We start from the raw sequence: 20,796 nt of genomic DNA on the forward strand, positions 1-20,796 counted from the left end.
TGCCACCTGAAGAGCCACCTGAAGAGAATAATGACTATTGACTACATCTTGCACATCGTAGCGTGGCTCCGACAGGACAAATGAATTTACAGGCCCGAAGCAGCGTTCCCAGACAGTGTATATTAGCCCAACACAACACCCTCCATCATCAGACCTTGAGATTTTCCAGCTGTTTCGCTGCGCCTGCTGCGCCTGACTTGCCTTTCTTCGCCGAGGTTGTGTCCTTTGGCAGCTCGCGAGTGTAAGGGATGAAGGTGGGAGCTCCCGGGATGTATTTCTGCAGAGGCTCCGGAACGTTGAAGCCCTGTCAAAGTTGGAAGGAAAAAAGTGTCAGCAAGGAGAAGAAGAAGAAGCAGCAGCATGTATGTTGGAAGAGAGGTTCACTACTTACATCCTCTGTTTGATAGTTCTCCAAGATACAGCAGAGCGTTCTCTCAGTCGCACACAGGGTAGCATTCAGAGCGTGAACGTAAGCCTTCTTTGAATCGGCCTTCTTAGCACCGAAACGGATTTCCAGTTCTCGGGTCTGGTAGTCGGTGCAATTCGAGCAGGAGACAAGTTCCTTGTATTCGCCCTGGAAGGGGAACCACGCCTCTAGATCGTATTTCTTGGCCGCCGCGTTGTTCAAAGCACCGGACACGATTGAGACCACCTGGTAGGGAAGTCCCAGTGACTTGTAGAATTCCTCTGAGGTCGCAATCATTTCATCAAAAGCCTTCCATGAGTCTTCAGGCTTGGTCAAGACGAATTGTTCGATCTTTGAAGAGATATGTAAGCAATCACATAGGGAAGGGGTGACTGGTTCAATAATACCTTTTCGAATTGATGAACGCGGAAGATACCCCAGGCATCTTTTCCATGGGATCCTGCCTCTTTGCGGTAACAGGTACTGTAGCCAGCATATCTAATTTCAGTTAGAATAAACTGTGGGCAGAAAGAGAGAGAGAATGTGTCCTCACTTGACAGGCAAGTCTGCCTCCACGAACCATTCGTCACTATGCAACGCTGATAGTGGCTGCTCGGACGTCGCAATCAAATACTTGTCATTGTCCTTGTCATCGCTTTCCGAGACCTTGTATAGCTCTTCGTCGAATTGCTCCAGTTGCGCGGTTTTTGCCATGGCGTCCTTCGACATGAACTGTGGCGGCTGGTTGGGTTTGTATCCTTTCTTGAAGAGAAACTCCAGTCCGTAGTTGATGAGCGCAAGATTCAGAAATAGACCGTAGCCAGTCAAGCAATAACCGCGATGACCAACAATTTTGACGCCGCGTTCCGGATCGTAGCCATCCAGCCTCGTCAAGACTTCATGGTGCGACAGGCAATCGCGCTTTTCGACCTTCACATTTTCCGGTGCCCAAGTCCTCTCGACCACGTTGTCATCCTGATATAAGCAAAAAGTGTGTATGTCAGACTAAATTCAATACAGGTTGCAGAGTGGTATGGCACGTCCTACCTCGTTATTGCTGACAGGAACAGAGTCGTGCACGTAGTTCCCAATGGTTTTGATCTTCTTGTCACGCTCCTTCTCCCTCGCAATTGCATTTTCGTCAGATTCTTTCTTTTGCTTTTCGAGCTCTGCTTTCTGTTGCAGCAGTTCGGATGCGTCTTCCTTGTTCTGATTCATTTCACCATGGTCAGCCGAACAGATAGATATGCGCTTCCGTGCGATTGGCATTGCTCACCTTCTTTTTCATGCCTATCTGCTTCTGCAACCCGTTGAGTTTGGAGGATATCTGCGAGGTTTCATATCTAGCTATAGAATTTATTAGATGATACAAAAGAGAATAGGGGGTGAAGAAAAGGAGGGGGGGAAGATTTTATAATTACCTCGCCGTGCGGCTTCGAATAGTTCCAAGACCTCCTCGACCACGCTTTCGGGAGCAAATCGACGACGCTGGCTTTCCCTGATTTTGTTCAGATCACCGCCACGGTCGGCGACGAAGTCGTTGACGTCCAACATGGTGAATTGGGGTGAGTGTGCGAGTTTCCTTGGATTGTCGGGTTGTTCACAGCGCGGGGTTTTTATATTTATCTTAGATAAATATTGTGGTGAGAAATATCGACGAGGGGGCGGGGAGCGAAAGATTACGGTATGTATGGTAAGTTGGTAACGGACATTACGAGATAACGAACAGTTTCCCTCAGGCATCAAAAGCAGACAACAAGTTCTATACCGACGACTTTAAACCTTTACAGTACACGTGATTATTAAATAGTATATAAAAATCCCAGAGATGCGGCCACCACAAGCAGTTTATAAAGCAACGCGAAAACAAAACAGCACATTAGATACTCACAATGATGCGTGCATCCCTTTACATGACAGTGCACTTACTATCGCCTGTGGGCTGCGACGGATTCTGGGATTTCTCAATTTCCCCAATCATGATATCGAATGCCTTTGCAACATTATAGTCGAGACGGGCGCTGGCTTCTGTGAAACCACAGTTGAACTGCTGACTCAATTGTTGGCCTTCTTCTAGTTGGACTTGTCGCTGATCTGCGTTCAAATCACTCTTATTTCCCACAATCACTAATGGCACCCAGTCCGCTCCCTGTCTCTCGTGTTAGGCCGGTCCGAAAACAAAAGAGGCGGGCAAAGAGAAGAGCCATACCAAATGATTCAAAATCTTGTCCCTAATCACAGTGACCATCTCAAAGGACTGGCGAGATGCCACAGAGTACACAATCACATAGCCATGGATACCAATGAAATGCTTCGAGTTCAAGATACTATATTCGTCCTACCAAGAAGAGTCAGATGAACAGAGCCCGAGCAGTGAACGAACGACTGGAGCCCGACATACCTGGCCTGCAGTGTCAACGATTTCTGTCGCAAAGTCTTGACCTTTGTGTTTGATGATCCGACTAAACGTGTTCTCGATCGTAGGATAGTAACTCTCTACGAAATGATGGTCCACGAACCGCACAGTAAGCGATGATTTCCCTGTCAAGAGAAGCAAGCTGGCGTTAACATCCAATTTCGCGATATCAGGGGACATGAAGCTCCATTCCTCACCGACAGAACGGCTGCCTACAATGGCAATCTTTCGCTGCTTTGGCGGTGCAGGCATTTCGTACTGGCTCGCTCTCTATAAAAAGCTATCCCTTGTCTCGCCGACGTCAACCAAGGCCTGCGATTGACAGATGGAAACAATTGGCAGAAACCTTCCTCGTCAAGGCGCGCTTTCGACAGCACGCAGATGGGCTAGTAAATGTATAGATGGCAGGAGTGTATATGGTGCGAGGCAGTCAGACGTTGAGCAGGAGGAAGAACAAGTAAAAGTCATTGCGACATTGGTCGAAGCCAGGTGGGGGGGGGCCGCTAGTGACGCATCGGGTAATTTATTGTTTGGTTAAGTTTGCCTTGCAGCCTTACATGCGCGGCGCTAAGGCTTCTAGAACTTCGTTGCTTTGTGTGTTTGTACAACATCGAGATAACTAGTGTGGATGATACATGATGGAAATTAACTATGCCCGGTCTACTGCCCGGACTTGGTTCAGAATCCTCTGCAGCCTGGATGTGAACTCTTTGAGCGATTGCGACTGGTGCAGCTCCTCGTCCACCTTGCGATGGTAGTGCAGGAATTCTTCTACCGTGGCCAACAGTCTTTCTATGCCAACTCCATTCAATGCAGCTTTGACAACACCGTACCCTTCACGCTCAATGCACAGCGTGCAGAGGAGTATGGAAAGGTATCCGAACGCGACATTCGAGTGTGTTTGCACCACCGAATCGGCCTGTCGATTCGTCAGCTTTTTTATACCCACTTCGCCGGCAGACCATGCTTACCTCAGACACCGTATTCAGCCCACTTGTAAATATCGAAATGACTTGTTCAAGCGGCGATTCGGGGCCTTGCTTCTGGTTCAGGATGTTTTGCCTCGCTGCCTCGCTCACTTCCGTCAAGTTGATCAAGGCGCCCAGTGCCAAAATGATCGTATCGAGCGAATCCTTCTTTTCGTCGATGAACTCGTCGGAGGCCATGGAATAATTGGACAGGACAATCATCATCAACCCATGTATGAGTTCGACTGTGGCAAAATTTTCACAGAGACTTGGGCTGGCATTTGTGATATTCAAAATAAGTCTGAGATGTAGAGTCAAAAGTTGGATGTCCTGAGGATCACTCCGTTTGCCCAATGAAGATAGCAGATGGCTGGAATTGGTAAGTGGCATCAAAACATCCTGCTGGGCCTTGCCCGTAATATCCGAGGACGTCGTATAAGTTTCGAGGATTGAAATGATGCTTTCAAAGACGACAAAATTGTCCGGGCTAATGTCGTGCTCCGTAACTTGTTGTGCGAGTTCTAGAAGTATATCCACTAGTTTGGTGATCACCTCCACCGGTATTGTCTCAGCAATGTCCTTTTCCCGCACTTTCCGCATAGTCGAATGCAGAGAGCGCAGTACTAGTCGTCGAGGAGACAACCTAAGAGACTCCTGTTCATCCAGATTCGAAAGACGGCCAAATTGAAGAGATATATCGCGTATAGCCGCTTGATTTATTCTGGAGAGAGCATGGCGACGTTGCGTAATAAGTTTAGGCGTACTATCATCCAAAGGCAGTAGCGTGGGCGCCGAGGCAATGAGTTTCGGCCAGACGCCAGTATATACGGTGGGAGGAAGATGGCTCAGTCGAAGTACCAGTGCACAGGCATATACAGAGAGTAGAATTGTGATCAAATCACCCCGCGCCGGCATGCATTTTGTTAGGCGCTCAAAAGCTCCAGTTTCAACAAATCGCTGCGTGAAGGTTTCATCAAGAAATTTTTCACAAAGCTGAACAAAGCCGCTTCGTCGGGTCGAAGCAGACGAGGACCGATCTTCGATATCTTCAAAAACGGAGTCGACAAGTCCTTGAAAACGAGCATTTACGCCGGCCCGTCGCAACTCGTGAATACTACGTACGGTCCGAGAATTCTCGGTTTGATCTGCCTCTGTAATTGTAGTATCAAGTGTGCTAGACTGGATCGGTAAGGAGTATAAATCAGCGGTAGCATCACCACTAGGATCACTCTGAAGGTCAATATTGCGAAGGAACGATCGTTGGCGGGAATAAGTAATTTTGGGGCTGGCTGACATTGGTGATGCGGCATTGTCGGCTACTTCGTGAGCCATTTGGCGCAATTGCGATTCTTTTTGGCTATCACGAGCTTGCGAGTCTCCGTAGCCGGTGTGTATTGGGGTGGATTCTCTAGATACGCCCGTATCGGACAAACGTTGTGGTGAATCGAGGTCACTATGCGAGCTGTCTGCCTGATCATCCAGCGCGCGTAATGAATCGACCAGGCGCCTTCTCGACGGAGTTGCAGCTGCGTGAGAAGCCGCTTCAGTGTGACGAGGAGGAGTAATGCGGCTGTTCGAGGAAACTGCGTGGTCGGAGAAACGATCTGGTGACCGACTCAATCTAGTATTTGAACGTCCCTTCGCATCTGGTATGTCGGAAAATGAACGGCGTAACGAATCCTCTATAGAAATGAAGGTAAGCAAGCATTCTCAAAGTTGGTGGTGCTAATCACTCACTGCGCCCATACGTGGTTTGTGTAGCAGCGGCACGCCGAGTTCTAGGCCGAGGACTACTGATGGGCGAAACCTCGTCATCACCTTTGGGCGAGAGTTTGCGTCGCTTCGGAGACCTGTTGCTTGGTCGGCTTCTTTGACTGGGAGACGCAGAGCCATGAGGCTCGACAAAAGTCCGCCTATCTGTCGCAGTTTCCTCAGCCGATTCATGCAAGCTGGGTAAACGGTCTCTTCCATTGCTGTGTTTCTCCTCTTGAGCCTGGGTGGTGTGCAATCGCGGTTTTCGCTCAGTCCGGTTATGGGCCAGCTTGCCATAGGTCACTAGTCGGCGAGGTCGATCGGGCATTGTCCAATCCATCTTGTGCGAAAGTTGGCTCGAAAACTATCCACCATGTTCCTCGGATTTGAGAACCGTCCTTGAATATTAACAACTAAAGCGCCGATGGTGGAATCGAGATCCGGTCCGTTCGTATTGCGCTCGATTGCAGACGACGACGTCGTCGGTAGGGAGGAGGAATGGTGGGAATCGCATCAATTGTCGAGCAGTCGCAATTGTTTACAGGCCGGAACTAAGCGCATTAGCACGCATTCAGTTGGAGTAATGCGATCTGTGTCGATATTTTCGGTATTCTCGGGGTCGCGGTGTTGGCGCAAACTTCTTCGACGTCGCAGCCCCGAAGCATGCAAGGATGTGACTTGAGAGAGATGAAGTCATGGACAAACGGGATGTCGCTTAGCCAATCACACCCGCCAGACTTCGGCGCAGAAAACGCATACCTTCAATGTCACCTCACAATGCATTCATTCTAGATAGAATGCCCCAGTTGTGCTTTAGAATATAAGACGCAATATTACTGCAGCTGCGTAGGACGCTTCCACGTGTGCCCTCAGTCCCGAGCATCTTTTCTCAGCGGGCTTTCTATCTATCTATCTCTATCGTCGAGTCAGGCGCGGAATTGCTGCTACGTAGACCCTCAAATGCTTGCTCATGATAAGCCTTATCGATATGTAAATCATAATACATTGGCATCGTGCGGAGTCTCGAGGGCCTCCCGCGATCCAACCTTTCCTTGGCTTCACTCCCACCCACACAACCCACGCAGCCCACGACGAGAAAAACCATGGCTACTGACTGCAAGGACAATGTGCCTTCGCCAGCACAGGGCGTCGGCCCCTTCTACAGGCCTGAAGGCGAGAAGCCCACGGCAACTGTCTCCAAGGCAGTATCTTTCGACAACGTTCACGTTTTGCCACAGACGCCGCAACTGATCGCTCTTCTAACGTATGGCTCGCCGTATGCGTGACACTCCGACTGTGCTAATGCAAAGGATAGTATGATTCGCGACCAAAACACCCCCCGCGCTGATTTCATCTTTTACTCGAACCGCATCATTCGCCTCCTCGTGGAAGAGGGTCTTAATCATCTTCCTGTCGTGGAAAACTCGGTGACCACCCCAGTCGGACGGTCGTATCTCGGCGTCAAATTCCAAGGGAAAATATGCGGCGTCTCTATCATGCGAGCGGGGGAGGCTATGGAGCAAGGTCTACGCGATTGTTGTCGGTCTGTACGCATCGGCAAGATCCTCATTCAACGAGACGAGGAGACCTGCCAGCCGAAACTTTTCTACGATAAGCTCCCTGCAGATATCTCGCAGAGATGGGTCCTCCTGTTAGACCCTATGTTTGCCACAGGTGAGTTTCTCGACCAGGGAACTGCACGTTCTAGCTAACACTATTTTTCTTTTTTTCAGGCGGCTCGGCCACCATGGCTGTCGAGGTTCTCATATCAAGAGGGGTTCCGGAAGAGCGTATCTTATTTCTCAATTTGATTGCTAGCCCGCAAGGTGTAGCAGACTTTGCCGAGCGGTTCCCGAAACTGAGGGTGGTGACAGCATTCATTGACCAAGGATTGGACGAAAAGAAGTATGTTTTTGGTATACCCCCCCGTATACGCAGTGTTCATTCATTGACCTTTGCATAGGTACATCATTCCCGGACTGGGTGACTTTGGTGACAGATATTATACCCTGTAGTTTATGGCAGGCGAAACTATACTTGAGAATCGTGGGTGAAAGAAGAATCACGCCGAAGTTTCATTCACTTCCAATATTATATAGCTTTGATATAAGACTAAAGATAATTTCAATATGTAAAAAAAATTAATTGAAACGCCAAAGCCACAAGACGACTCCCGCCTCCCAAAGTAATATAAAAGATATATAAATGCAAAAAAGAGAAGTACAGACTATCACCTAAAGTCTAGAGGTCTTCAGGGGCTAGATCTGCATCGTTACCGTCTCTTGGTGATGCAGGTGAACCGCGCGAATAGCCAGCTTGTGAATCTGACGCATCAAATCCGCTCGCCTTTGTCTTTGCAACGGCGTCGCAAGCGTCCACCCAGTCCGAATACACGTCGACGGCGGCAGAGAGGTCTGTGCAAATTATCACCAGTCAGAGGACAAACGGCCTCCGGCATTGTTTGCGTTCTTGAAAAGGCTCCTCACAATTTATACCGGTCTGGAATCTCTGCCCACAGACTTTGCACGACAGATTCCCGAGACCTAGTTTCTTGTCAAGCTTGACCGTGATCGAATTCTCGTGGTTGCAGAAAAGACAGGCGAAGGTCGTCGCAAGAGGCTCTCTCTGCGGAACGGATGCGAGTTAGCTCAAGCCAACACTTCCAGCGGGCGCTGTCTCACCTTCTTGGGGCCTTGGGGGCCACGGCTTGACTTCTTGCGCTTTCCCTGTCTTGCTGTTAGATCCCATTGCCAAGCGCACGAGTTGGGGAGCGTACCATGACTGCAAACGATCGATGTGGTTTGAGCTGAAGTTCCAACAGCAAGATCGATGGAGTTGCCGCCTGTATTCAAAGGGCAGGCGGACGGGCCGCGGTGATTGGCTGCCGGTGCGCGTGGGGCAGCCAATCAGCGGTCGGTGCTTGTGGGCCCAGGGCTGGGTCACGTGATGGCGTTAGGCTTAGGGCGGAGCCCCGTCGGTGCAAACCTCGCTTAGCGCAGATTGTGGGATGTTTTTCAGTGAGAGTCTGATTTATCCTCGAACCACGACAAGACCGACACCCATCCGTGATAGCGAGCGATCACCCAAGTCTGTCTCATCGCAATCATGGCTGTTGGAAAGTAAGAAGCGAACACATCCATCAATTCTCATGCAAAGCATCGTCCCTAACATATTCTCCTTTGTCCAGGAACAAGCGGTTGTCGAAGGGTAAGAAGGGCTTGAAGAAGAGGACCGTGGATCCCTTCTCTCGCAAGGATGAATACTCCGTGAAGGTAACGAGTCAACGACTCCGGTGATGATGGCGAATAATATGCTTACTCGTTGAACCAGGCTCCTTCCACCTTCCAGATCAGAGAGTACGCTGCTCCCATTATGAATGACATGAAATTACCGAACATAAGAAGCAAAAAAAAAAAATACTAACCCGTCTAAAGTGTTGGAAAGACTCTCGTCAACCGAACCACCGGTCTCAAGAACGCCAACGACTCCTTGAAGGGCCGTATCTTCGAAGTTTCTCTTGCCGACCTCCAGAACGACGAAGACCACGCTTTCCGCAAGGTCAAGCTCCGTGTTGACGAGGTTCAGGGCAAGAACTGTCTCACCAACTTCCACGGTTTGGACTTCACATCGGACAAGCTTCGCTCTCTCGTGCGCAAGTGGCAGTCTTTGATCGAGGCGAACGTGACCGTCAAGACTACTGATGACTACCTCATCCGCCTGTTCGCCATCGCTTTCACCAAGAGACGCCCCAACCAGATCAAGAAGACCACATACGCTGGATCTTCCCAGATCCGCGCTATTCGCAAGAAGATGACCGAGATCATCCAGCGCGAAGCCGCCAGCTGCACTCTGTCGCAGCTCACCACCAAGCTCATTCCCGAAGTCATTGGCCGAGAAATCGAGAAGTCTACCCAGGGAATCTACCCCCTTCAGAACGTGAGTTACAAAACTTTGGATCTATAGGCGGTGTAACTAATAATTGGTCCTAGGTCCACATCCGCAAGGTTAAGCTGCTCAAGTCTCCCAAGTTCGACCTCGGTGCTTTGTTGAACTTGCACGGTGAATCGACAACAGATGACCAGGGACACAAGGTGGAGCGGGAATTCAAGGAGCAGGTTCTGGAGAGTGTCTAAATAGCGACTTCTCTCTTATTTAGCAATCGATTGCCCACAATAGAAAAGTCTGTTGTTGAGACCTTTCTCTTATAAAGGATCAATTGTCACGACGGTCCGATTTTCTTTTCTGCATCAATGAAATACCTGGTAGTTTTTGATATGGATTGATTAATCCCAACAAAAAAGAAGAAGAGCACATAACGAATTTTCCAGTGTGATGTCACTAGTTGCTAGGTATTCTATGGTTTATTATAGCCCTGGCCGTGGGTTTCAAAAGTGCTGTATGGTAGTCTGAGAATTAATGCCCTATGAAAGAAGTTCTTTTCTTCATTTCTTGCTCTGTTTCACACACTTTAGTCGGTCAAAGGCATACGTGTACACTGTGTCTACCATTAGGGCTAACGGGTCCAGGAAGAGCCGAGGAATGCTTGGCTTAGCTATCCTTCAGGCTGACAGCAGTGATGTCAGGGCTGAATGGCGTGTCTTTACACATTTAGTGCTGACAGCCGAAGTGTAAATACTAAATACTAACCTCCGTTTTTATCCTAAGGAAGTTTCTGTTGCGAGTATAATCTAGGGCTTTGACGGCCATCCAAGCCAGTATGCCTCCCATCACGAAGATCTGGCACTGCCGTCTAAAGGAGGGCCAGTCTGCCGAGTCTCCATCCTTCATCCAACTTCTTTCCGAGATTCTAGAGCACTGCTCTTCCTATACAAACCCAGACCCGAGCTCCCCGCAGATGCATATCATGTACCAGGATGTCAACGACCCAGCGCAACTCCTGATGATCACGGGCTATCCATCGCAGGAGCTGAACACCGAGGCGGACATAGGCTATGCGAAGAAGTACCTCCATCGATTGTTCGAGTATGTAAAGCATATCTGGCTGAAACAGCTAGACTGCGACATCGCATCATTGTCTCTTACAGAATCCGTCACGGTCACCTATGGACTGAACCCGGAGAAGTGGAAGAGTGATGCAGGAGCAGGGGGCTGGGATGTTTGGCCACAGACCGAGCAGGCGAAGAAGAACTTCAATGGAGCTAGAACCCTGGGCGAACCCGTACAGTCCGAGGATCCGATATGGGTGCAGGTAACAAGAACGACCGAGAACAAAAATGATAGCAAATATTCTGCGGAGGAGGGCAATTTCCGCCTGAGAAAGGTCTTGGGGCGATGAGTTGCTGGACGCATTCTTGTCTTCCTTTGTGAGTTTAAGAAGAACTATGGTGACGATGTTGGAGTATAGTAACAGCTCTGTCCAAAAACGGTAATAGTCTGCTGATGGGATATCCGTCCAGCATCATATAGTCATTGGTCTTCAATCTCGCCTAGCAAACGTAAGGTCAATGTATGATCCGAATGTCTGGAGCTTCTTGGACCATTTGACCTTTGCATAGCCCTACTTCGGACCTCTATTAGGCCATCAGTTGTCATAATACTAATTCCGATCAAAGTTGCCGATTGTGATATTCAGGGCTTGCATAACACATAGTTGATGACCTCCTTCATCAGAACGCGATTTTCGCTGCGAACAGTTAGGCAAACATGAGAGAGCCATAGCTGAGGAGAATGAATACGATACCTAGGCGAATATACTGGGCATCGTCCACAGGTTCGATATTAGACGGAAGCCAACTTTCTTCGACTTGCAGCTTTGCCTCTGCTGAATCTAATGCTCACTTAATTGATGTCTGCGCTGCTGCGAAGAGGAATACCTTGCTGGTCCTTTAAACAATCGCGTGAAAAACCATATGCACTTAGCATGCCATGGAACGCTTCATTTTAAGATTAGATTTGGCCTAGTAGGTAAGTACGCTTGGACAATACTATGCTGGGTGATACGTGTGGCTTCACAATTGTAATCTCCTCGCATCATCTTCACCAGGGTAATATACCAAGGACCATGGAATATAAGGCCCGAATTCTTCTATTTCATCAATGACTGGATTGTTCTCCAGCCATTTATCACAGCAACTCCAGGTCACCCAGTGCTCTATATTTGCGCATTCGAAGAAGTCCATATTCGCCACTGATAAATTGACACATGTCGAGAAGGCATCCTCAGGAGACTGCCTAGCATAAGCATAGCCGAGGTTGACTTCTGCATAGACATTGTCCATATCGTCCATGAAGCCAAGAGATATTTCTCGGTTAGATGCTACCACCAAAGCCTCTGAGTCGTCGACTCTTCTCACTTTGGTTGAATGCGCCTGGCTCATTACCGATCGAGCAATGTCTAGAGTTTGTGTGTCGACTGCAATAAAGAAGCTAGGTAGGTGTTGGTCGTTGGTCACAAATTCTTCTGTGCTGAAGAGTCCAATAAGCCCTTCCATATTTGGGGACTTGAGTTTCTTCGAGACATCATATATACAGAACTCATCCTCAACGTCTTTCATAATATACGAGCGAATTATCCGGAGGTCGGTTTCCGTCATGGGTGCTAAAACAAATATGGCGATATCTGCAGTAATGACAAGCTTGTCAGGGTTTGCTACCATTTCCGAGTAACCCCCATACAAGCTATTCGAGCCAATGTTAAATAATGCACTGTTAACTCTTGAATCGCTCTGACGTATGCCCTTCCCACCATTTTCAAAGGGATTCCACATCATGTGCCAGAAATTGACGGCATGCTGGACATCCTTCAACGCGCGGATGTTGATAACATTGGTGTCAAAGTCCTCATATTCACCGCTCTGGTTTCTTTCGCGAGTCCACTTGTGGGCGCGGAGAATGTGATAGCATTCTAGTTCAGCCGGGTTTTGGTCAATAAAAAGCACAAACGTCTCGTCACAGTCTGGGTGTATGTTCGGCTTGAGCTGGGAGAATAAGCGATACATGTCTGCTCGTGAACATGGACTCTCACTTTCCGGCCAATTATAAATGACGATACCAGACAGACCCGTCGATGTTCCAATGCTAGTTTTGATGCCGGTTATGTCATCCTCGGACAGATGAACAAGAGAGATCAATGTCAGAGTCGACTGATCCAACTTTATATCCTTTGGCAGATGATCGGGCAACGTGTATGATTGCTCAGTGCTTTCTAATTTCTTTGCTTCGGTGATGTCGCCCTGTTGCTCTTCGACGCTGATGATCTCTGTCACTAGCTTGTCAAAGGGCCTCGATCGCCCCTGCAGGGCTTGCGTCACCAAGTTTACACGATTTAGCGGTACACGAGCTACTTTCGAAGGGCTCTTTGCCACAATCGCGGTGCCTTCATTCGCTGATTGCTCGTCAATAAAAATCGTCCCCCCAATGTCGAAAATGGCGGACAACGGCGGGATCTGGTTGTGTATCCAGGGCACTGGTACTACAGGCTTTACTTCGCCGTCCGGTCGATCTGTCCATGTTTCGTCCTCCGAGCATATTCGCTTGCAGATCTCGCTTATTTTGCTATCGTCAAGGGGACATAGAAAGAAAACCGGGAGGGCGGGCAAGTGACGAGATTCCCTGGACTGCGGTAACAGCAACATTTGAGGATACTTTTTAGCTGCTGATATTGGGTTACTGACGTGTATTAATCCGGTGTCTCTGAGACCGCAGCGTAAGTTAGGGAAACTGTAGTGTATGTAGCCGCTTTAGGTGAACACGTAAGCATATATCCGGCGATCCGCTAGTTAACTAACCCCTATCTAACCAACCAACTCACAACTGCTCAAGCAGGGAGAAGGCCTTATAGTTGTAAGACCAAGACCTGATTTCAATAGACTTAACATCCACAGTCTACTCAGTGGTGCTCTTCTCTTTATTCAAGTGGCAAATACAGAAACAAGGATTGCACTCAAAGAGTGCACGGTATAGCATTTTAAACCACCTATCAGGCTTTTCTTGAACTCGTATATACTGGACCAACTCGAATCGGCTTCTCATCCTATCAGCCGGAGAGCGGATGCTAAGGCAGTCAATTTTCTGAGGAATACACTTCTCAATGAGGTGACAAAAGGGACCCCACGATACATAAGATGATCAAGTTAAACAGAGATAGTGAGAACCCTTTTGTAGATTAAATTTTAGCCATTCATCTAATTAAGTTCATATCCTGGCTGAACCTAACGAAACAATTCAGTAGCAGTTCTGCATCAGAAAGGTTTAGATAGAATACCGATTCGTAAGACTTCCTGTGTCTGTTTTATAAAGATGTGTAAAAGGTGCACTTGGAACGAAGAATATAATTTAGTCTGCGAGTCTGTGTTAAACACTTTATATGTTGGACTTTTACCCACCTGAGAGTTGCCTTTAGAAGATCAGAATGCATTCCGAGCGCGGTTTTGTTGATTATATTGATGAAGAATAACCTAATTTGTATCAATTCGTAAGCATATATGAATTGGATAGTGGGCATCAAGTACTACTCACCAACATGCGACTGCGAGGCCTGTAAGGTTGAGGGCAAATATGACTGCATATACTCCGAGATAAAAGCCTAGCCTTCCATTCGGCTGCTTTGCATTTGCATTGGACCACCATTCAAGCCATAAAACTAGACGTAAAAATGAGCTATAACCGTATGCTGGATTGATTAGTTTCATATGGTGTATAGAGATGACTCACTTGCAAAGTTGCTGAAGAAACCGGCTATCAGAACTGCGAAAACAAAAAACGCTGCAGTTTTATATCCCGGGGTTTTGATATAATACTCATAGACCCTCCAAGTTCCGTCACGTCGTGATACGTCTTGTTCGCCTATTTCCTCGCTTTTACTCTTTCTGTACACGACTGTCGACAGTTGTTCGGTACTATTTGCTTCGCTTTTCATATCGTCCGTGCTTGATGATGTAGAGTGCGTATCGATTTCTATGCTATGTTTTATGCTATGTTTTATGCTTGTTCCGGTGGATTTAGCAAGGGCTTCGTTGAAGGGACCGTCACTGATAACAACGCCCTCATTTAGAGCAATGACTCTGTCGGCCAGTGGAAGGAGCTGTTCTGCGAATTATAGTAGACATCATTAGAACCTAGTACACATCACAATCTACAGGACTGCTTACGAGTATGTGTGACCAGAATTACTGATATCCCATTTCTGCGAAGAAAGCCGTCTTTGGCGAAGAGACGATCGGATAGGAGTGCAACTGTGTTCAGGTCCAGTCCACTGAATGCGTCATCGAGAATCAGTACTGGTAGTTTCGAATATATAGCGCGCGCAAGAGCCTAGACAGTCAATCATTAGCAAGGTTACGCAATAACGTTGCGAATTTTTGATCTCCTGTGGAAACCTACAACTCTTTGTTTCTGTCCGCCACTCAAAGATACACCATTACTTTCAGATTTACACATATCCCCTAAAGGTATGGTTTTCAAATCCTCTTCAAGAGCACAGGCCCATATTGTGTACTTGTACCATTCCGGATTGAACTCCGAACCACCAATAATATTAGACCGAATTGTATTGTTGATAATCCATGGCTTCTGAGAGCAATATGCCACGCATCTCAAGAAAGGCCCTGTGGTAACTTTACCATTGCGCAAGTTGGCTTCCCCAAGAACGCTCTCAAGAAGGGTTGACTTTCCGGAGCCAACAGGTCCGGTGATCATGGTGATAGACTCGAATATATCAAGATTGAGTCTGTGCAATACAATGTCTGTATCAGAAGACCATGCAATATCTGCATTCTTGAATGACACAAGGGCAGCATTGGACTTTTTAGGTGCAGAGAAAGGGTCCAACTCCATATCTCCCGGTTGAGGAAGGGGCAAGGTAACTGTGCTCAAAGAACCACTGGATGTCGCGGGTGATTTCGAACAATACACCTCAATTCTTGTAAAGCAACCCAGTGATTGCATTAAGGTGGGACCAGACTGAAGAAACACGAGTAGGGGGCCTGTAAAAATAGACATTAATGATAGAGCGGTGAAAGCTCTTGAAGCCAGAAGTGTTTCATCCTTTCTGACAACTGCTATGATTGCATAAACAACGAAGGTTGCGAATGGCGCGAAGTTGAGAGGAACATTGGCTGAATATAAAAGAATATTAGTTACTCAGCTCGTAATATTAGAATATATCTACCCTTACAGATGACGACCTGTGCAAAGATCAACTTTTGAAAGCGAGCAGAGGTGTTCAATTCTATCTGTCGAAGCCCGGTTATAAGTGAAGTGAGAACTTGCTCCAGACCTAGCATCTTTATTGCTTTCAGATCGCCAAGGATGGTAGAGGTGATTGAAATACGCTTCTCAACCCGTTCCACCCATGCTTCAGAAAGCATTTGCCGACCGGGTCGAAACTGGAATGGTTGCTATGAAGCACACTAGGCAGATTTGATCAGTTAATGGATTTGACGACATAAGATAATTAAAGATTGGCATCACCAGAAATAATTTGTAGGACGTCTCACCTATGCAAATAAGGGCAGGAACGACACAGGCTGCGAAGAGCTGACGCTCCAACAGCCAAAGAGCAATTCCCACCTCTAGGAGAGAAGCCCATGCCTCATGAAGAGACTTAATGCTCTCTACAATTACCTCAACATCAGTTCCCTGGAGTGTAATGGCCTCTTGGTCTTTTATGCTACCGGACTTCAGGATACTGGTTTGGTGATAAATCATCGAAACTAAACCGGCTCGAGTCATACTAGCAAGACTATATATTTGGCGCCAGTATACAGCGGTGGAAATCTGTTCTAAAATGTCAGAACTGGAAACAATTGGAATTCAAAATCAACAGACGTGCGGTTCGGCCCATATAGACGAGCGCGTAAGCCCCCACCAGTACTTGTCCATATATTTTCGGCTCCGGACTTGTAGCTGTATTTGACATGTAAGTCTCAGTTGAGTTGATCAGAAATGGTTGGCAGAATGTAAAGACAGAAAGGCACAGACGGGGTGCAATCGCAGTAACAAACGGCCACATATATGCTTGCAGAGTAGCCTTGAGTAGTCGAAGCGGGCCTTTTATGCGTCGCGTAGCCTTCGCCCTGCAGAATCACCCCAGAGACTCTTGTCAACGTCAACAATATCGTCAATCGTTATCACGTTCACTCGGAGTTGGGAATAGCTTCGAAGTACGGCGAGCACGTGACCTTGCACGGCTTCCCGCCGCTAATTGGACTAGCGGCTTGGCACGCACCGCCTTATAACCGCGGGCGGCCTCAGGCCTTCGTGAAGCAGCGATTAGCTACTGAGCATACGTGTATATATATACATTCTATATTCGAATCTATCCCTAGGCCGAAGCCGAATCCTAGCTACGTTCTTGCAACCCCCGTCACAATATATAAGATATATGTTTAAATCTTTATTATAATTAGATAGTTTAGTATGAATTTGTTAAATATTTAATTATATATTATATCTATTGTAATATTTAAGATTATAATGTCGGAAACTTCGGTTTGATTACCGTCGAGTATAGCTAGGATAGCTATTAACGGGCGAAGTTAATAGGTTTCTGGTATACAAAAGTTGTAGAGACAAATAAAGTCTTAAAGAAAGATAGAATATTCTAATTAATAGAAGATTATATACTTAAGTTATCTTAATTAATTTAAGATAATAGAAGAAAACTAAATATAAAGTAAATAAGTATTCTTATATAACTTTCTTCTATTATAACTATTATAGAGAATCCTATAATTTCTATATAATAATTATTATAGCTATTATAGCCTTTGCTCTAATTTCTATAATATCTTAATTCTAATAGTTATAAATAATTCTTTATTCTATTATATATTAGTTTTTCTTATTTATTGGCTATAATATTCTAATTTTCTAATAATCTTTTTCTTTAAAGACTAGCATCTTAATAGCTTAATAAATAGCTTATATTCTCTAAATGTGTAGGAAACTAATTCTAACTTCTAATTTTCTATAATATATAATTTTATAATTTTATACTAATTATATCTTTAAAGAAATATATTTTAAAAAACTCTTTTCTTTTATATGTTAAGTAATTTAGGATTATTTGCTACTTTCTATATAATTAATATAGTAATTTAGGAAAGACTTATATTAAAATAAAATTTTTAAAATATTATAATAAGTGTATTTAAGTAAATAATTATTACTATATTAAAATATTTGTTTCTAATCTAGTCTAAAAGTAGCTTGCTAAAGCTTAGAATAAAATTAAGACTAATAAAGAAAAAGCTTATAAAAAAGTTATAGATTTTATAATTAAACTTAGCTATTTATAAAAATAAAAAAAATTATTATAAAACTATACTGGTTAGTTTATCTAAATAAATATTAAGAATATTAAAGAGTTAGAGAGATTAAAAAAGATAGAAGAAGAGATAAAAATAAAATAAGTAAAAGAATAATAAGAGACTGAAAAGCTTTTTACTATTATATTTATTTTATAAAATAATAATCTTATTCTTAATACTAAATTTAATCTTTCTGTTTTTCTTAATTATATTTCTATCTTTATTCCTAAATCTTCTTAAGGTAATTTAAGTGCTTAATAAATTTTTATATATTTTTTTAGATCTATATCCTTTCTATCTTATAAGATAGTAGATATATATTTTTTTTTAATTTATATTATAGTATTCTTTTAATTTTATATTCTACTGTTTTATTTTTTATCAACCTCTGTCTCGAACTATTCCACCCGCGAGGGTGGTGACCCATCCTAAATTCCGCATCAGTTTAAAGCTCTTATTGAGCTTAATACAATTTTCGTTGCGCAACCTATTTCTCCTTAAAATCGTGCCGTAATTTCTATTGGAAAACACCCCTCTATTATTAAAAAATTTTCTTGTGTTCTCTCACTTCTGCGGGCACTTAAGCCTTGTATCTCTGGCTAGCTATAGGGCTTAGCCACAAATTATAGCCATATATTGTATATGTAATCTGAATTATGTGACCCTTCTGTGCCTTATGTTGATATAGATCTATATAATAAAAACATCTATTTCTTAGCTAATTCTCTACTAATTTCTAATAAAATTGAACTATTTGAAACCATATTTAATCCTATATTATTTATATTGATTTTTTGGAGGAACATTCTATATCTTAGCTGCTAGAAAAGTTCTTATAGACTAATATTTTAAGCAATTAACTTATTAGGGTTTATTTATTACCTAGTAGGTAATAAATAGAAATTTCTATATACTATTTACTTTATAACTTTTTTTTCTAATAAAAAAAGGTCCTACTAGCAGATATTCTGGCCTATTATTATATTATTAGAAAGTAATATAATAATAGAGAGTCTAAATATTCTAGAATTATAATCTAGATTTAAATGGGGCCTATTTCTAATAGAATTATTTATAAGACTTTATAAATAATTAAAAGAGCAAAATTTTTCCTTATTTTTAATAATATATAAAATAAGAATCTAGACTATCTGCAAGTTTTCTTATTTCTTTATTTTCATTTTATCCTTTTATATAAATATAAATATATATATATATATATTTATTTATTTATATAAAAGAGAGGTTTTAAGAACTCTATATAAAAATTACTTAGTAGTTTAATAATTCTCTTTAAAAATTACTATTTATTTATTTCTTATAAAAAGAATAAATATCTTATTTATTTCTTTCCCCTCTCATTTCTTCTTTTAGCCCACGATTCCCATCTTATATTAGAAAGAGGAGGCTTTTAAATTATTAAATATTATTATTTTATATATATTATTATATATATATATAAATTAATAAAAATAAATAGTGAGCCCTAGAATCAAGAAATCACTTCCCCTATAGATTCTATAGATTCAAATCTCAATCTATATTCAAAAATAGAGAATTTTCTCTAATTAAAAGCTATTCAAAAAAGTAAAAAACAAGAAAAAATTTAAAAAATTAATCAAATAAAAAATCTTATTTCTAAAATACTAGAAATAAAAAATAATAATTCTATTCAAGCTGATTTACTAGAGGGAATAAATTATTTAGATTTTTTAATTTAAAAAATAAAAAATCTAACTATTTTAAGCCCTAATTAAGTAGTTATTTAAAAAATTAAAATAAAAATTCTTGAATTATCTAAAAATAAATTAAATGCCTTAATAAATTTAGAAGAAAAATCTATATATATAAAAGTAGTCTCTAAAAAGATTTAAATTATTCTACCTAGCCTTAAAGTAACTATTTTTAAATTAGAAATAAAAATATTAAAAGAATCTATTTATACAAACTAAAATAATAATAGTATTATTAATAAGAATAATAATAATATTATTATTAAAAAACAACAAAATAATTCTATAGGAAAAAAAGAAGTAATAAAAAAGAAAAATATTATTAAAAAAAAATATAAAAAAAAAAGATTAATCTTATAAGTCTCTAAAGACTTTATAAATAATCTATCCCCATTTTCTTTAAGAAATAAAATAAATAAGTTATTTATAAATAATAATCTAAAAAAACCAGTTATTGCTTTTATAATAAAATCCTAGTTAAATTAATTAATTATTCTTACTATTATAAAAAATTTCTCAGCTAAATTTCTAATTAAATATATAAATATTTAAAAATTACTAATTCTATTTATTAATTACCAATTTGACCAAGAATAGATTAAATTAATAATCTATAAAGCTCTAACCAAATTATTTAAATATAAAAAAAATCTAAATCTTTAAAAAAAGAAATAAAAGATTTTAATCTTAATATAAAGCTAGCTAGAAATCTAAACTGGCTTTCTCAGAAAGAAACTAGATTATAAAAAAATCATTCTTCTATTATTATCCATTTATTAAATTAAGAAATTATAGAATTAATAATAAAATAAAAAAATATTTATTGCTAGTAAATTATATAAGGTTAAAAAATATATTCCTAGATTTATTTAATGTAAAAAATGCTAAGGCTTTAGCCATTCTAAATTCAGATATAAAAATAATTAAAAATATATAATTTATGCCTAAAAATATAATACTAAAGGTTATTTTTATATTATTTGTTATACTAAAGAATAATATATTTATTTATTAATATTATATATAAATTATGGATTATCATATAAAACAAATAATAAAAAATGTATTAAATAAGAAAAAGTTAATCTTAAAAATCATAGTAAATCCACAAAAATAAATTATATAAAAATAAAAGAATAATAAATTTAAATTTCTTATAAAATAATATAGCTAGAAAGGCAGATTATATAATTATACACTTAGAAATTGGATTAGAACAAAATATTAATTTTATTCTATTTCAAAAACT

The 20,796-nt window shown here is 42.2% G+C and overlaps 7 protein-coding genes across 7 annotated transcripts, besides 2 other annotated features; 3 read left to right on the forward strand and 4 right to left on the reverse strand.

The window, feature by feature from the left end:
- Positions 1-148: 148 nt before the first annotated feature.
- UA08_02665 (Serine--tRNA ligase, cytoplasmic) lies at positions 149-1,960 on the reverse strand (the record flags this gene model as incomplete). The annotated part of the gene is made up of 7 exons (XM_020264732.1): positions 149-304; positions 392-757; positions 814-904; positions 960-1,381; positions 1,454-1,615; positions 1,683-1,753; positions 1,828-1,960. 7 exons carry the CDS (start codon positions 1,958-1,960, stop codon positions 149-151), a joined length of 1,401 nt encoding a protein of 466 aa, XP_020122080.1.
- Positions 1,961-2,315: 355 nt separating this feature from the next.
- Positions 2,316-3,074, reverse strand: UA08_02666 (GTP-binding protein rhb1; the record flags this gene model as incomplete). The annotated part of the gene is made up of 3 exons (XM_020264733.1): positions 2,316-2,555; positions 2,616-2,744; positions 2,808-3,074. The coding sequence occupies 3 exons, from the start codon at positions 3,072-3,074 to the stop codon at positions 2,316-2,318; spliced, it is 636 nt and encodes a 211-aa protein (XP_020122081.1).
- A 397-nt stretch (positions 3,075-3,471) lies between these two features.
- UA08_02667 (hypothetical protein) lies at positions 3,472-5,882 on the reverse strand (the record flags this gene model as incomplete). The annotated part of the gene is made up of 3 exons (XM_020264734.1): positions 3,472-3,741; positions 3,794-5,472; positions 5,528-5,882. The coding sequence occupies 3 exons, from the start codon at positions 5,880-5,882 to the stop codon at positions 3,472-3,474; spliced, it is 2,304 nt and encodes a 767-aa protein (XP_020122078.1).
- Positions 5,883-6,645: 763 nt separating this feature from the next.
- On the forward strand, positions 6,646-7,557 carry UA08_02668 (Uracil phosphoribosyltransferase; the record flags this gene model as incomplete). The annotated part of the gene is made up of 4 exons (XM_020264735.1): positions 6,646-6,818; positions 6,858-7,216; positions 7,276-7,447; positions 7,506-7,557. The coding sequence occupies 4 exons, from the start codon at positions 6,646-6,648 to the stop codon at positions 7,555-7,557; spliced, it is 756 nt and encodes a 251-aa protein (XP_020122079.1).
- A 1,090-nt stretch (positions 7,558-8,647) lies between these two features.
- UA08_02669 (40S ribosomal protein S1) lies at positions 8,648-9,675 on the forward strand (the record flags this gene model as incomplete). Its single annotated transcript, XM_020264736.1, has 5 exons — positions 8,648-8,661; positions 8,730-8,814; positions 8,873-8,898; positions 8,977-9,478; positions 9,532-9,675. The coding sequence occupies 5 exons, from the start codon at positions 8,648-8,650 to the stop codon at positions 9,673-9,675; spliced, it is 771 nt and encodes a 256-aa protein (XP_020122086.1).
- Positions 9,676-10,259: 584 nt separating this feature from the next.
- Positions 10,260-10,838, forward strand: UA08_02670 (hypothetical protein; the record flags this gene model as incomplete). The annotated part of the gene is made up of 1 exon (XM_020264738.1): positions 10,260-10,838. One exon carries the CDS (start codon positions 10,260-10,262, stop codon positions 10,836-10,838), a length of 579 nt encoding a protein of 192 aa, XP_020122087.1.
- Positions 10,839-11,511: 673 nt separating this feature from the next.
- Positions 11,512-16,234, reverse strand: UA08_02671 (hypothetical protein; the record flags this gene model as incomplete). The annotated part of the gene is made up of 9 exons (XM_020264739.1): positions 11,512-13,222; positions 13,314-13,358; positions 13,888-13,959; positions 14,021-14,144; positions 14,216-14,590; positions 14,653-14,815; positions 14,885-15,618; positions 15,678-15,900; positions 16,127-16,234. The coding sequence occupies 9 exons, from the start codon at positions 16,232-16,234 to the stop codon at positions 11,512-11,514; spliced, it is 3,555 nt and encodes a 1,184-aa protein (XP_020122558.1).
- Positions 16,235-16,645: 411 nt separating this feature from the next.
- Positions 16,646-16,971: a repeat region (Identified by RepeatMasker using a combination of RepBase library and repeat library created with RepeatScout).
- Positions 16,874-18,197: a repeat region (Identified by RepeatMasker using a combination of RepBase library and repeat library created with RepeatScout).
- Between the last annotated feature and the right edge of the window lie 2,599 nt (positions 18,198-20,796).

This window comes from Talaromyces atroroseus (genome assembly GCF_001907595.1).
Source record: "Talaromyces atroroseus strain IBT 11181 chromosome Unknown scaffold_2, whole genome shotgun sequence".
In the NCBI taxonomy this organism is placed as follows: domain Eukaryota; kingdom Fungi; phylum Ascomycota; class Eurotiomycetes; order Eurotiales; family Trichocomaceae; genus Talaromyces; species Talaromyces atroroseus.